The sequence below is a fragment of the Pongo pygmaeus genome, chromosome 1, assembly GCF_028885625.2.
Source record: "Pongo pygmaeus isolate AG05252 chromosome 1, NHGRI_mPonPyg2-v2.0_pri, whole genome shotgun sequence".
Lineage (NCBI taxonomy): Eukaryota > Metazoa > Chordata > Mammalia > Primates > Hominidae > Pongo > Pongo pygmaeus.
In genome coordinates, this window is record NC_072373.2 from 190,319,351 (window position 1) to 190,335,306 (window position 15,956).

The 15,956-nt window shown below is 44.3% G+C and overlaps 1 protein-coding gene across 4 annotated transcripts in view; it reads right to left on the bottom strand.

Moving 5' to 3' along the window:
- The window catches only part of SMAP2 (small ArfGAP2), a 49,764-nt gene extending 34,055 nt beyond the window's left edge, over positions 1 to 15,709 (bottom strand). The window contains exon 1 of one of the 4 annotated variants that reach the window (XM_054493150.2): positions 15,184 to 15,707. In XM_054493150.2, coding sequence (XP_054349125.1) covers positions 15,184 to 15,286 — 103 coding nt within the window. In that variant the 5' untranslated portion in view covers positions 15,287 to 15,707. Of the gene's footprint in view, positions 1 to 13,599; positions 13,654 to 15,183 lie in introns of those variants that run through there. The other 3 variants (XM_054493137.2, XM_054493158.2, XM_054493144.2) reach the window with 3 other exon arrangements.
- Positions 15,710 to 15,956: the final 247 nt, after the last annotated feature.

The window sequence follows — 15,956 nt, forward strand, 5'->3', positions numbered from 1 at the left end:
GACACTGTGCATTAAGTATGCAGATAGACATGAAAACAGAGTCCCTGTCCTCATCTCCAGTCTAAGGAGGGCCCTTCTTCAAAAAAAAAAAAAAAAAAAGCAGTAGCTGTTACCTCCTTTCTACTAATGTAGGACCTCTAATCCACCTTCCTAGAGGACTAAGTTTAAGTGAATGAGGACTGTATGAACAACATAAGATGCTAGTCAATGGCGCAAGGGTATTTCCGCACATCAGGTATATAATGTTGTGTCCGGAATTGGTGGGTTCTTGGTCTCACTGACTTCAAGAATGAAGCCGCGGACACTCCCAGTGAGTTGTTACAGTTCTTAAAGGCGGTGTGTCCGGAGTTTGTTCCTTCTGATGTTCGGATGTGTTCCGAGTTTCTTCCTTCTGGTGGGGTTCGTGGTCTCGCTGGCTCAGGAGTGAAGCTGCAGACCTTTGCGGTGAGTGTTGCAGCTCATAAAGACTGTGTGGACCCAAAGAGTGAGCAGCAGCAAGATTTATTGCAAAGAGCAAAAGAACAAAGCTTCCACAGTGTGGAAGGGGACCAGAGCAGGTTGCCACCGCTGGCTTGGGCAGCCTGCTTTTATTCTCTTATCTGGCCCCACCCACATCCTGCTGATTGGTAGAGCCCAGTGGTCTGTTTTGACAGGGTGCTGATTGGTGTGTTTACAATCCCTGAGCTAGACACAAAGGTTCTCCACGTCCCCACCAGATTAGCTAGATACAGAGTGTGGACACAAAGGTTCTCCAAATCCCCACCAGAGTAGCTAGATACAGAGTGTCCACACAAAGGTTCTCCAAGTCCCCACCACAGTAGCTAGATACAGAGTGTCGATTGGTGCATTCACAAACCCTGAGCTAGACACAGGGTGCTGATCTGTGTGTTTACAAACCTTCAGACAGATTACAGAGTGCCGATTGGTGTATTTACAATCCCTGAGCTAGACATAAAGGTTCTCCAAGGCCCCACCAGAGTAGCTAGATACACAGTGTCCATTGGTGCATTCACAAACCCTGAACTAGACACAGGGTGCTGATTGGTGTGTTTACAAACCTTGAGCTAGACACAGAGTGCCCATTGGTGTATTTACAATCCCTTAGCTAGACATAAAGGTTCTCCAAGTCCCCACCAGACTCAGGAGCCCAGCTGGCTTCACCCAGTGGATCTCGCACCCGGGCTGCAGGTGCAGCTGCCTGACAGTCCAGCGCAGTGCGCCCACACTCCTCAGCCCTTGGGTGGTCGATGGGACTGGGCGCCATGGAGCAGGGGGCGGCACTCCTCGGGGAGGCTCGGGCTGCACAGGAGCCCACGGAGGCGGGGGGAGGCTCAGCATGGGGGGCTGCAGGTCCCAAGTCCTGCCCTGTGGGAAGGCAGCTAAGGCCTGGTGAGAAATCGAGCGCAGCGCCGGTGGGCCGGCACTGCTGGGGGACCCAGCACACCCTCCGCAGCCGCTGGCCCAGGTGCTAAGCCCCTCATTGCCCGGGGGCCCGCCGGCCGCTCCAAGTGCGGGGCCCGCCAAGCCCACGCCCACCCGGAACTCCGGCTGGCCCGCAAGTGCCACGCACAGCCCCGGTTCCCGGAGCTGGCTCCCTCCACACCTCCCTGCAAGCTGAGGGAGCCAGCTCCGGCCTCGGCCAGCCCAGGAAGGGGCTCCCACAGTGCAGCAGTGGGCTGAAGGGCTCCTCAAGTGCGGCCAGAGTGGGTGCCGAGGCCGAGGAGGCGCCGAGAGCGAGCGAGGGCTGTGAGGGCTGCCAGCACGCTGTCACCTCTCAATGTGAAAGTGCCGGCCCATCTTGCTGTGGTATGACCCATAAAGCTGTTCCTTATGTCCCTTATGGGGAAACCAGGGTTCTCCCGAATTCCTCATTCCTTGCCTCAGCAGACATCTACTGCAATGAAGCAGTTCAGAATGATAATGACCATAGCAAAGCCATCTATCTCTACGTGGGCTCAACCCAGAGAATCCCCTTGGTAACTTTTTAAATTAGAGGGCCCACTTGACTACTCAAATCTGAACACATAAATAACCCATCACTCTAACAACAACACAAAAATTTATACTTCCTTATTTGTATTGTTAAAAAATTGAAAACTCAAATATTAACAATTGGGCAAGAGATAATGACATATTCCAATGATGGGATACAATAAAGGTATTTACATGTTTTTAATGTCATGAAATAAGCTTATAATAAATGTTAAGCAAAAAAGAATGATATAAAATCATTATGGTATAAGCTCAAGTAAATGGGTGATAAGAATTATGAAAACTAAGGCTGGGCATGGTGGTTGATGCCTGTAACCCCGGCACTCCGGCAGGCCAAGGCAGGCAGATGATGTGAGCTCAGGAGTTCGAGATAGCCTGGGCAACATGGCAAAACCCTGTCGGTACTAAAAATACAAAAATTAGCTGGGCGTGGTGGTGTGCACCTGTAGTCCCAGCTACTATGAAGGCTGAGACAGAAGAACTGCTTAAGCCTGATAGACAGAGGCTGCAGTGAGCTGAGATCGTGCCACTGGTACTCCAGCCTGGGCGACGGAGTGAGAGACCTTGTCTCCAAAAAAAAAAAAAAAAAAAGAATTATGAAAAATACCTTCAGCATCATTATATTTTTCATACTTTCCAGTGATTTTTATCATGGATAGGTTTCAGAATCATAAAAGAGAAAGTTGTTGTTGTTGTTTTAAAAAAACCAGCATTTACTGATGTTTAGGTTATAAGCACAGGGATCCTCCCATCTCCCCAGCTCCTAAAATCCCACAAGACAGAAAACAACTGGTCTGTTCCTATGGCAACAAATCTTTTTTTCCTTAAATGTATGAGAAGTCTAATGAAACTGGGACCTATTTTTACTCTGCCCGTAATATGGACCCTTGATCTGAGCCACTTGTGTCAGGCTACTTCTGTTGAGACTAGGCTCAGAACAAGTTAGAATGCTCAGAGGAGCCAAGCTGGAGTCTTCCTGATTCCAATGTTTCATTTAATGAAGCTTCCCTTCTCTTTCATATAATCTGGGAATGTTAATACTGTAGTCACACTACAGGAAAGACCTTTCCTTAAGTTTCTCCTCCATCTGTAACGGTTCCTCTAACCGAACTCTTCATGCCTACTTTCAGAGAGACAAAGTCAATCCCTGTTCCAAACAGCTAATCTTTCAGTAAAAATGATTTCAACATAGCAGAAGAGCCTGAATCTCTTAATTCATCCTTTCTTAAATCAGCCGTCACACTCAAATTGGTTTCCGTCAGCTCTGCTGTTTTCAGCTATTTTGAACAAAAGCATCATGGTAAGAACAGGGAGTTTCCTTCCTGTTTCTCTTCTCAGGGTTTGTGTCAGTTATAAGGAGTGATAAAGTGTCAACAACAACAAAAAGACACCAATGCCCCCTTCTCTGCAAGCTTTATACTACAGCATATGATGTCACTAGTTCACACAGAAAATTCTGTAAGAAATTATTTTTGAAGGCATAGAACAAAAACAACCACCTAAATAATATTAAGACAAAATTTCCTTAACTCAAAACTAGAAACACTAGAGAACTCATTTCTAAATCCACACATTTGGGGACTTCCAGTTAGACAAGAAAAGAGGAAGTTAAACAACAAAATGTACTGTGTGTGCACTTCAGACCACTGAGGTGAAGTAACATTGTAGGATTAACATGTAAACCCACATCTAAAGATGTAAGCTCTGTGGTAGAGGCCTGGGGATTTATGGTCTTCCATCACCAGCAACTGCTGCAAAAGACAGCATGGCTATTTGAAGAAAAGGAAAAGAAAAGGTGCTCTATTTGCTCAAATCACCATGCTAGGACACACTTATCAGCTACGGCTGAGAGTAGGTCTCTCTCCTTCTCACATTTGCTTCACTGTTTCAATACATCATAAAATGAGAGCATTACACATTTGGTTTGTGGGTGAGGGGGAAATGACATGAGGCCAGAGGAACCCAGTTCTCATTGTTTCAGATTAAGAAATTTCTTTTTGGAAGCTTTGACCTGAAATGTTTTTTTAAAAAAGTATTTTCCAAGTAAGCTTATGAAATCCAGAACTTAAATAAACTGTATTCTATATGTATTTAAAAGCAAACCAGAATTCTTATAGGAAATCTATAAACTGAGGGGAAAAGAAGGCTATGGTCAATAAAATTTGTCAGAGAACCACTTACATTAATTGAAAATGAAAAAAGCAACAATAATAAAATTCTACTGCTACCCAGTGACATGCTAAAAAGGTGGGATTCCAGGGCAAGCTTCAGCCACACATGAGGGAGGATGGGGGATAAGGGGAAGAGCTGGACAAACTGAAGACGACCACCAGAGCAACCTTACGCTGACAGATGGCCACAGCTGAGGCAGATCTGGCTCATCTCTGGGGCTTTCCACTGGGGAGAGACCTGCAGTTCAGCCATCAGTTGACCGGCATTCACAAAGCCTGTGGGGGAAACACAGGATCCAGAAGAGTGGGGTAGGGAAGGAGAAAGTGTGGGAAACGGAATAGTCAAACACAGCAGTGAAATATTATATTTATTAAATATGAAGCTTCAAAAATGCATAGATGGACCTCTTAAGTTGAAATGGACCAGTTAGTTGAAAAGAACCGGTACTCTGGGAAGCAGTCTGATAAGCTTTTTCAAATCCCAAATTACATTTTCATTACACCTGTGAATTATAGTAACACCTGCCAAGAGGAAATGAGTTTTTTGGAGAAAAGAAAGAAACAAGGAAACCTATGCAATTGTTACAGTTGGTAACTTCACTCAAACAAGGAGAGTCCTTTATCTGTGGCCTCTGTGGGAAGTAACAGCCTAAAAGCCAACATACTCACACTGCACTGAAAACTCTGCTGGCCTAGTTCCACCAATTCCATTAATATAGCAAGGGCCCAAATGCAGGTGACCTGATTGACAAAAAAAGCACTTCTAGAAAGGGCTGAACTTGTCTCATATAACTCATTAGACACTTTTATAATCAAGTAGAAAACAAGTAGCCACAACTTGGAAAGCTCTGCCCTTAAATGGAGCAGCAGCAACATTCCTTACAAGACAAAATATTTTTTCAGGTCAGGGTAGAAGAAAACAGACCCAGTGATCTTGCCTCCCTCACCCAGTGCAAACTTATCTGAAGTTGTGGGGTAAAACAAACAAATCAATAAGACTAGTTAAACTGACATGCAGCACAAGATAAAACAGCCACACTGCAGTTACCTTAACTACAAAGAAAACGCTGAGCTGAGGCCCGGGCTTGGTGGCTCACACCTGCAATCCCAGCACTTTGGGAGGCCAAGGAGGGTAGATCACTTGAGGCCAGGAGTTGAGACCAGCCTGGCCAATGTGGTGAGACCCTGTCTCTACCAAAAATACAAATAATTAGCTGGGCATGGAGGTATACACCTATAATCCCAGCTACTTGGAAGGCTGAGGCATGAGAATCACTTGAACCCGGGAGCCAGAGGTGGCAGTGAGCTGAGATCGCATCAAAGCACTCCAGCCTGGGCAACAGAGCAAGACTCTGTCTCCAAAAAAACGAAAGAAAAAAAAAAGAGTGAGCTGTACCATGTTTTAAGGCTGCAATCCTCAACATTCTCTGTGTATGGCTTCTGTGTTACTAACTCAAGCTGTCCAGTTGTAGATATACTCAATGTGGATACACCATACCTAAGACTTCCCAGAATTGACAGGGTGGGAACTTATTTTCTGAGTAACCAAACGATAAGTTGCTCCTGGCAGCAGCCAACAGTCAAATATATATTCAATACAGGAGCCAATCTGCCTAGTCATACCCCCTAAGTATACAAACTATGACTGAGTTGTTACATTACTTCCTGGGACTAATAATTGTTTCAGCAACAGTCAAGATCCTTTAGAAGCACGCAATGTTGTATCTGCTGTAAAACCCTTCTGTTCTCTTGTCCAGAATAATTCAAATACTATAAGGGGAAAGAAATTACATCTTGGAGAATTCAGTGCCTTTGTGTCTTTGCCTGTTTGCACTGGGATCCCTCCCTTGCTCCGCTTGATCACAGGGAACTACATCTCCCAGGCTCCCTTTGCCAACTGATTTCGGGATAAGTTCCATCAATGGGAGGCACTGATGAGGATAAGAGGCAGGACCAGGGAGCAGCCAGGGTAATACGCTCTCTCACTCGGCCTACTTCCAGCTGCCACCAGACAGCTCCTCTTTCCATGCTTCCGCTCACACCAGACCACTCGGACTTCCAGCCCTTCATGACACCACTGCACCATCTATTTTCCTTGAGGGCATAGTAGTTCCCAGGCATTGCTAATCGATTGGGTGCCTCACCAGCCCCTGTTCAGCTTCTTGGCTCTTCTAGCAGCCTTGTAACCTACTCCCTATTTTAAATTCCCTCTGCTTATAAGACCAACAGTGGCTTCTGTTCCTCTGACTGGTCCTTGACTGACATAGGGCCTTCCAAACATATTTTAAAACTTATTTTTCAGAAAATTAATAGCTTTCCTAAGAATTAAAACAATTATTCAGATAACCTAGAAAAGATCTCTTCTAATATGAAACAAAACATTTACAGATGACAAAATCAATTCATGCATTCAAACAAATATTTACTGAGAGCCTGGTCTGTGCCAAGCACTGTTCTAGGTGCTGGGAACACTACAGTGAACAAAACAGGCATAGGCCCCTTCCCCCTAGCTTACATTCTAGGGATGTGTAAAGTGTGGCACATTATGATTTTAAAAATTAACCAATACAGGACTGTTGCTTTAACAATAGAGGAATTTGGTAAAAGTAGATTAACTTTAAGATGTTCTACTCTACAAAGACTTGGTTCTTACCTTTTCAATGTGGTATGAACTGTCACATTCCAGGGGCCAATACAGAACTTCTTCAAAGCTAGTATCTAGTTAAACTGACCACTTGATCAAACAGTAGTACAACTGTGATAAGGATTTAAGCAGACACAATAACAAAAGATAGGCACTGTATGCTTACAGTGTAAAGCATATGCATGTTTTATGCAGATTCTTGCTTGGCATCATTTTTACAGGAAATACCATTTGGAGGAACTGAGTCTGACTCAATAAGTCACTTTATCCCTTCTCATAGCACAGGTAGAGTCCATCAACGTAACATACAAAGCCAGTGGCAGTGTACATAACAAGTAGAATGTCGCAGTCACCGATTGCATGACACGATTTCCAAGATGGAATTTTCAGGCAGAAGAACAGAAACAGACAATGACTCATGTGATGAACAGTTATATAGACAACTGTGCCCAAGAAAGCTGCCACCTACATACATTTTCATAATGACATCAGATGAAAAATGCAGAAAAAAGGTAGTTTTCTGATTTATCTAGAAAAAAAAGATTTGCTGAAAAGTATATATACTGAGAGATGAGACTGCAGCTACCTGTTTATGCATCCTAAGAACTGAGCAACCAGGAGCACACATCAGGTATTCCAAATATGACCTGCTTGAGGCTAAGGGCATGTTTAGCCTCAAAAATCAACATCAAGAGCTCCAGAAATAACATAATATCTACTGCTGGCACTTCACTAGACTTATGCTAAAATAATTTAATGTACCCACAAAGGTACATTTCAATGGAGAATTTAATGGGCACCATGCTCAGACCTTTCTTACTATTCAGTGATCAGGAAGCGTTTCATGCCTGCAATATTTATAACCCCATGTGAATGGCAGGTGGACCTACAATACTATGGGCTTCTTACACAACAGGAAGTCTAAAGCATAGTGCATATTCAACATCTCAATGCCACGAAGCAAGTCAACCACAGAGCTCAGGTTTTAACCTTACAGGATCCTGACTACCTGTCAAACTCTACCCCTCATCACTCCTCAACATGCAGTCAAAATATACTAAAGAATCCCCACACGCACACACACAAAACAGTGCACCTTCAAGGCTTTGCACATTCTGTTCCCTCTTCCTAGAATGCAAAGGTCCCTAAATTCGCTTGGCAAAGTCATGCTTATCCTTTAAGACACAGCCTACTTTTCTCTTTGAAGCCATGACTTCCTGAGGAAGACTTCTTTGCCTTCTTCAGTGCTTTCATTTCTCCCTGTATACCATGCCACAATAATTTCTATATTGCATCATTTATATTTGTATGCATCTGCTTCCCCATTAGACTGTAAAATCCTTGAGACCAAAGACCCTTTCTTTTAATCTATATGTCTCGGTACAATGTCTGAGAAAAAGTAGGTAGTAAGTGCTTAAGAAACATTTTCTGAATGACTATATGTAGTGGGGGATCTCAGGCTTGCGAAGTTCCCCTAAAAGATATTACATTTTCTATTCTTCATCTCACTGGCACCAAATGGTATTTAAAGGGCAAGGAGAACAAATAGGAAAGTATCTCTCAGGGAACAGGTTTAATATGTTGACATTAAAAGACAATCTAATGGGGATTTTGATAAATCACTTTCAGTAAAACTATCAATCTAACCATGACTGTCAGAGTTATAGTGCACTAGCTGTAAAAACCCAGAAATATATGTGATCTTGGCTAGAGAAAGGCATTTAACAACTAGAAATGGAAGCAGAACTCCTTCTGTTGTTTAGCGCCATTGAAATTTTTACTTTTTAAAAGGAGCCACAGGCTGGGCATGGCAGCTCACACCTATAATCCCAGTACTTTGGGAGGCTAAGGTGGGCGATCACCTGAGGTCAAGAGTTCGAGACCAGCCTGGCCAACATGATGAAACCCCTCTCTACTAAAAATACAAAATATTAGCCGTCTCTAATCCCAGCTACTCAGGAGGCTGAGGCAGGAGAGTAGCTTGAACCCGGGAAGCGGAGGTTGCAGTGAGCCAAGACCATGCCACTGCACTCCAGCCTGGGCAACAGAGCGAGACTCCATCTCAAAAGAGAAAAAAAAAAAAGTGGCACAGATACAGCTAAAATAATTTAAGATTGATAGGAAAGTTCATTCCTAAGGAATATTTAACAAGCAATGACTTGGCTATCAACAGAAAACAAACGTAAAGCAAAGCTAAAGATTAATGTACATGAGTTAAAATTTAAGACAACTATGAGAAAATTTCTACACAAAGAAATTCCCTGGTCTAATCTTTCCTACAAGTTTGAAATCGGGAAACATTCAGAGACCATCCTCAAGGGTACCATAAAGCACATTTGCAAAAATGCCAGAACTCCATATATAGGAAATGGTTTTGGCTTAAAGACTAGGGAATTACTGGGTGAGTCATTCTAACTGTGGCTTCCAGTAACCAGATTATCTTAAAAGGGAATAGAGTCAAAAGTAAAACTAATAAAATCAAGATTAAAAAATTTATGATCAGCAATGGTAAAAATAAATAATGCAGACATTTGAGTAACACATTAGTTTACAAGGCACTTTCATTTTTCAAACTAGGAAAATTAAGCTAAGAAAGTTAGGTGGTATGTGGAATCAGGTCACCAAGCTGCAATAAGCAAAGTAAAGGAATTTAACTGGCTGTTCCAATACCAAGTCTACAGACTCTTCCATTACTCTGCCTCTCTGCCATCTTAACAGTAGGCTTATATGTGTCTATGGGCCTAGGACACTTTCTAAGATGCCTTCAAAGACAGCAGTGTCCGCTGGGCATGGTGGCTCATGCCTGTAATCCCAGCATTTTGGGAGGCCAAGGTGGGCAGATCACTTGAGGTCAGGAGTTCCAGACCAGCCTGGACAACATGGTGAAACCTTGTCTCTGCTAAAAATATAAAAATTAGTCAGGTGCCTGTAATCCCCGCTACTCAGGAGGCTGAGGCAGGAGAACTGGAACCCGGGAGGTGGAGTTTGCAGTGAACCAAGATTGCGCCACTGCACACAGCAAGACTCCGCCTCAAAAAAAAAAAAAAAAAAAAAGAGAGAGAGCAGTGTCTTCCAAATCATTTAAGAATATCTTTCAACTTAGTCAAGATAACTTGGTCATAGCCTTAGAAAATACCTTCAAAGAACAAAGCACTCCTCAATGTGCATGGAAAGTGAATGCTCTCCATGTTCTGTTGATTGAAAAATGCAGATGTCAAGAGCTGTGGGTAATATGCTACCATTTGCATAAAAGCACTGCAAAGGAATATATTTAAATGTACTTGTTTGTCTATGCATACATTATCTCTTAAAAGTCACGTAAGAAATTGCCAACAATGGGCTAGGTGTGGTGGCTCACACCTGTAATCCAAGCACTTTGGAAGGCTGAGGCTGGTGGATCACCCGAGGCCAGGAGTTTGAGGCCAGCCTGACCAACATGGTGAAACTCCATCTCTACTAAAAATACAAAAATTAGCTGGGCGTGGTGGTGGGCGCCCAGCTACTCGGGAGGCTGAGGCAGGAGAATCACTTGAACCCAGGAGGGAGAGGTTGCAGTGAACCAAGATCTTGCCATTGCACTCCAGCCTGGGCGACAAGAGCGAAACTCTGTCTCAAAAAAAAAAAAAAAAGAAAAAAAAGAAAAGAAATTGCCAACAATTGTTACTTCCACGGAGTGAAAATGGTGGCTCAGAGATCAGGGACAGCAGAATGATTTTATACCGCACATATTCCCCTTTGGCCCTTTTGGATTTTGAACTACATGAAAGTGCTACCTTTTTCAAAAAGTACATTTAAATGTAAATTTAAAAATATATAATAGGAGTTGGAACAGAGGCAGTGGTTGGGTGGGGTGAAACATTTCAGAGATAGGATGTAGCAGAAGAAGGGAAAAGCAAAAAATTATTACACTTTCTGTCGGACTCTAGAATTTCATGTGGTGTTTCAGTCTGAAGTAAATACTCCTCAAGATGATCAAATGTCTTGTACTCTTAACTCTTTGCTCTGCCGGGTATGATGTGTCACACCTGTAATCCCAGCACTCTGGGAGGCTGAGATGGGAGGACTTCTTCAGCTCAGGAGTTAGAACTAGCCTGAGAAACATAGTGAGACCCTGTCTCAATTGTAGATAAGCCAGTAAATAAATCTTTGCCCATCAAACAGCTCTCAATTTCTCACAAACCTTGACACTAAGAAAGGAGTGTCCCAATAGTGGACACAAATATTTAGGTCATCAGAAAGGTATAGTCAGCCCTCCGTTAGAAATGGGTTCTGCATCTGTGGATTCAACCAACTGCAGATTGAAAATATTCGAAAAAATGGCTGGGCCCCATGGCACACGCCTGTAGTCCCAGCACTTTGGGAGGCTAAGTGGGAGGACAGCTTGAGCCCAGGAGTCTGAGGCTACAGTGAGCTATAATCGCACCACTGCACTCCAGCCTGGGCGGCAGAGCAAGACCCTGTCTCTAAAAAAAATAAAAAGGAAAGAAAATATTCAGTAAAAAATGGATGGTTGCATCTGTACAGAACATGTGCAGACTTTTTTCCTTCTCATTATTCCCTAAATGATACCGAGTAACAACTACTGGCATAGCATTAACATTGTATTAGATATCATAAGTAATCTAGAGATGATTTAAAGTATAAGGGAGGATGTGTATAAGTTATATGCAAGCACTACACCATTTATATCAGGGACTTGAGCATCTGTGGATTTTAGTACCCCAGAAGGTTCCTGGAACCAATCCCCCATGGATACCAAAGGACAACTGTAGATCCTTTCATGGTAAGTAAGATAGTGTCCAGTTTAAAACACAGTCTCTGAAGGGGTGGCTTAGCAGTTATTCCTGACACACTGATAAAATCTGGAACTGCTGAGCTAGAAGTTAAAACTTGGACCAGTATGACCCCAAGTACAAAGGAAGTATGACCCATACCCAAAAATGGAACCCAGTCGCAATCAGCCAGAGTTATCATTGACATATGTGGAATTTGCAGTAGTTTTGTCTTCTGTTCTATCACTACCTAAGTCAGTCCAAAAGTTCACCCTAAAAGTCACATTAACCCCAGGGCTTTGGGTAGTGAAGAAATCACATCTTGAGCCTAGAGCAAATCATACCATTTCTTAAATAGGCAGCCCCAAAGCAGTTTCCTTTCCCACACTGAAATTACTGGAATGGTTTAGTGGTCCCAGAAACTGGTTAAGACTCGTGCCCAGGACAGTTAAAAACCCCAGGATCAACAAAACTTGTACGAAGTAAAAAGAACACATGCCTGTTCTCTATTCTGATGTTTATTTGTTGTGTTTTGTTTTTGAGACAAGGTCTTGCTCTCTGACTCAGGCTGCAGCACAGTGGCACTCAATCATGGCTCACTGCAGCTTCGACCTCCTGGGCTCAGGTGCCCAGGTGATCCTCCTGCCTCAGCCTCCTGAGTAGCTGCGACCACAGATGCACACCACCACACCCAGCTAATTTTTTAATTATTTGTAGAGACAAGGTCACACTATGTTGCCCAGGCTGGTCTTGAACTCCTGGACTCAAGTGATCCTCCCTCCTTGGCCTCTCAAAGTGCTGGGATTACAGGTTTAAGCCACCACACCCAGCCTCTATTCTGAAGTTTAAATCACTTACCTTAAAAGTCAACTAATAAATGTTCCTAAATAAGTATAAGAATTTAAAAATAAAAGTCATTGCCAAAGAGTTATATTTTGGAACACTGCAAAAATACCTGCTCATAGGTCGATAGTCTATGCCACATCATCTAACTGGATATTAATAGATGAGCAATCACTCACCATATCCTGTACAGTTAACTTCCAATTTTTTAGGAAAGGACACAGGAATACAGGTAAATAAACTGAAACCCAATTCTCATTTTAGCCCACACTTTTTAAATTCCTCCTCCAATGAAATGTATTTTTTATCAGTGCTAACAGGTAACAATTTATTGATCCAAACATCTTTTCCTTCAACAATCTGATAGTTGTCCAAATGATCATTATGACAACCAGAATTAGAAAACAGTAGGGGAAAAAGAGTGAGAGGGCTTGGAGGGGTGGAATGGGATAGGTAATTCATAAATTGGATAAACAGAGGCCTCAACAAATGCCTATTTGTCATAATTGAAAGATGACTGACCCATTGTCATCTCATTTTTAATACAATGACCAAGTCCCTGAAGCCACCCCGTAAAATGTAAAACGAATTTCTGAAAAGAAATTGAGGATCCAGGATTCTACCATCAACAGTAGTTAATAAAGTTTACAAGCCAGCAGTTACTAGTTCTCATTAAGAATTAACTGATATTTCATAACCTGATCCCCAGTAAGCTTATTAATAAAAGCAATGGAAATTTCGGGCTGGGCATGGTGGCTCACGCCTGTAATCCCAGCACTTTGGAAGGCTGAGGCGGGTGGATCCCTGAGGTCAGGAGTTCAAGACCAGCCTGGCCAACACGGTGAAACCCTGTCTCTACTAAAAATACAAAAATCAGCTGGGCATGGTGGCGGGCGCCTGTAATCCCAGGTACTCGGGAGGCTGAGGCAGGAGAATCACTTGAACCCGGGAGGCGGAGGTTGCAGTGAGCCGAGATTGCACCATTGCACTCCAGCCTGGGCAACAAAGCGAAACTCTGTCTCAAAAAAATAAAAATAAAAAATAAAATAAATAAAAAGCAATGGAAATTTGGAGGAAGAAGTAGTGAATCAGCCTCTCTCTTCCATATGCTGTATTTTATTAGAATATGAGTAAGTATAAAGGTAACATGAGAAATGGGGGGGGGGGTTCTAGTCACCAAAATGGCATCTGACTCTCCAAATGCAGCAATGCTCACTCCAGTGGGTTGCTTCACTGTGACTCAAGATCTGTCAAATGAGGACATAAGGGAATTTGAATAAAGCCAAGATACACTCCTAAAATAAACCAAATCTTCCAATAGACCTAACAGAAGATGTAACAAGAATCAAGAAACTAACCTACTCAACATAAATTGATTCTAAAATACTTTTTAAAATGAATTATTGCTAATGCAAAAATTCAGGAAAGAAGTCTAGGAATTTGTTTTCCTAATGGCACATTCCATTTATCTATTGGTAGAGGTCACTAAAATACATTACTAGGTGTCTATGTATCCCTCCCCTGTTCTCCTTTTATAACCTTATTCTTCAAAAATAAAAGGTAATTAAGTGAAAGCATCAATTAAATATGTCCTTCCTTTCTCAAAATAGATAAATACGAATATAACTGAATATTTGTTTTATAGTATATGCCCACTACGCTGTGCGGCAAACAACCATGGCAAATCCACTGCGTTATGAACAAAAGTAAATTAATAGTCGCCCTCAAAATATAACTATCCATTTCTACCCAACCAAAGGGAAAATAATTTTCCCAATCCTCCAATTATATGCCAAAATAATTAGAAAATACAGGAAAAAAAGATTCATAGAAGCTTGTATAAATGTCAAGTGCCAACATTTCACTAATAACCAAGATTTCCTATTGTACTGACTTTTAATTGTATGAAATCATGAATCTTCTAGGGCACAGAAAACAACGACTAAATGGTTCTGCCAATTTACAATGATCATATTTCACCTTTAGAAGTGTAATCACCATGGAAGCAATGAATTCATCGAATTCGTCTTTCTCTCTCCACTGATTAAACGGATCCTGCACTACAGGCATAATCGGCTAGTTTCTGCCACCACTCATACATAGGCCTCCAACAAGCACTCTACAAGCCAGGGCTACACTGCCTAGAAATCCGCACTGTGTCACCGCATAAGGCAGTTTCCCGCTGCACACATCCAGGAAGAATAAAGTCACCTAAGCACTCTTGTCAGATCTTAGCGAGGCTGCAAAATGACAGGAGTTGCTAACCAAATAGCAGGAAGCAACAATCACCACCTTTAAAAATCATTTAAGCGGTTTTCCTCTCCGCCATCTCACTTCCCTCCTCCTCCTCCTCCTCGTCATTCTCTCTCTCTCTGTCACACACACACACACATACACACACACACACGCACTGCAGTTCATCCCCAGCTTTGCAAGTGACATGCTGGGAGGTCTGGACAGCCGGGCCCAGAACTCATTCAGAGCCCTCAAATACAGACATTCTCACCTGAACACGCCAGGCAACTTCCACCTGCACCATCACCTCCACCCTCCCCGACACACACACACTCGCCCTCGCAAGCTCTCCCCATACCAACCCCCCAGCTGCAGAAAGCCCAGCAGGCTCATTGCAAGCGCAGCACGCGTTACCACTTATAAGCCAAGTTGGGCGGCCTAAGCTTCAGAAACCTCCTCTTCACGCAGCCCACACCCACCACCCCGGCGCGGCTGGACCCCTGGCCCGCCAGGTGGGATGCGCTACCTTTAGACTGGCAATCTGCACAAAACTTGTTATCCTCCTCCAGCAGCAGGTTGGCCAGGACAGCCTGGTACCGATCCACGTCCTTCACCGACTTGCCTGTCATGGCCAGGGTGCCGGCGGGGGCAGAGGGCGACGCGCCCTCCTCGCCCCCAGAGACCCCTGCCTCAGTCCGGGGGTGAGGACTCCCGGTCCCCCGCCCAGGGGCACCTCCTGAGCGGGGAGAGCCCTCTCCTCCGGCCCCGCCGGACGCCCCTTCCCGGGTCGGGGGCGTCCGTCCCCCACTCCGCAGCCCCTCGGCGCGGCGCCCCTTGGCGGGCTTAGGGACAGGCCCGCGTCCAAGAGAGGCTGCGGGGCCAGAGACCCTCAGCCCAGGCAAAGGCGGACCACGAGCCTCCTGGGTGCCGGACGCAGAAATGACCCTCTGGCCGGCCTGTCTGCTGGCCTCGCGTCCCGCGCCTCGGTTTCCCTGGCAGCTGCCGTCAGCTCCGCTACCACCTCCGCCGCCTACTTCCGGCAGCTCTTCCTCCCCACCTCCACCCTGCCCAGCCCGCGCATGCGCCCCGCCCCCACCGCGCCGCACTGGGCTCTTCCTTCAGCTCCGCCTCTCGGGAACCAATCCGTGGAGAAGCGGGGGGCGGGGCTTGGGTGGGGGCGGAGGGAAGGGGTGGGCACGCCCCCTGCGTGTCCTTGGAAGAGAATGAATGGAGCCTGGTAGAAAGGGACTGGAGGGAATGGAAGAAAGTGAAGGAAGACAACAACTAACATTTACTGAG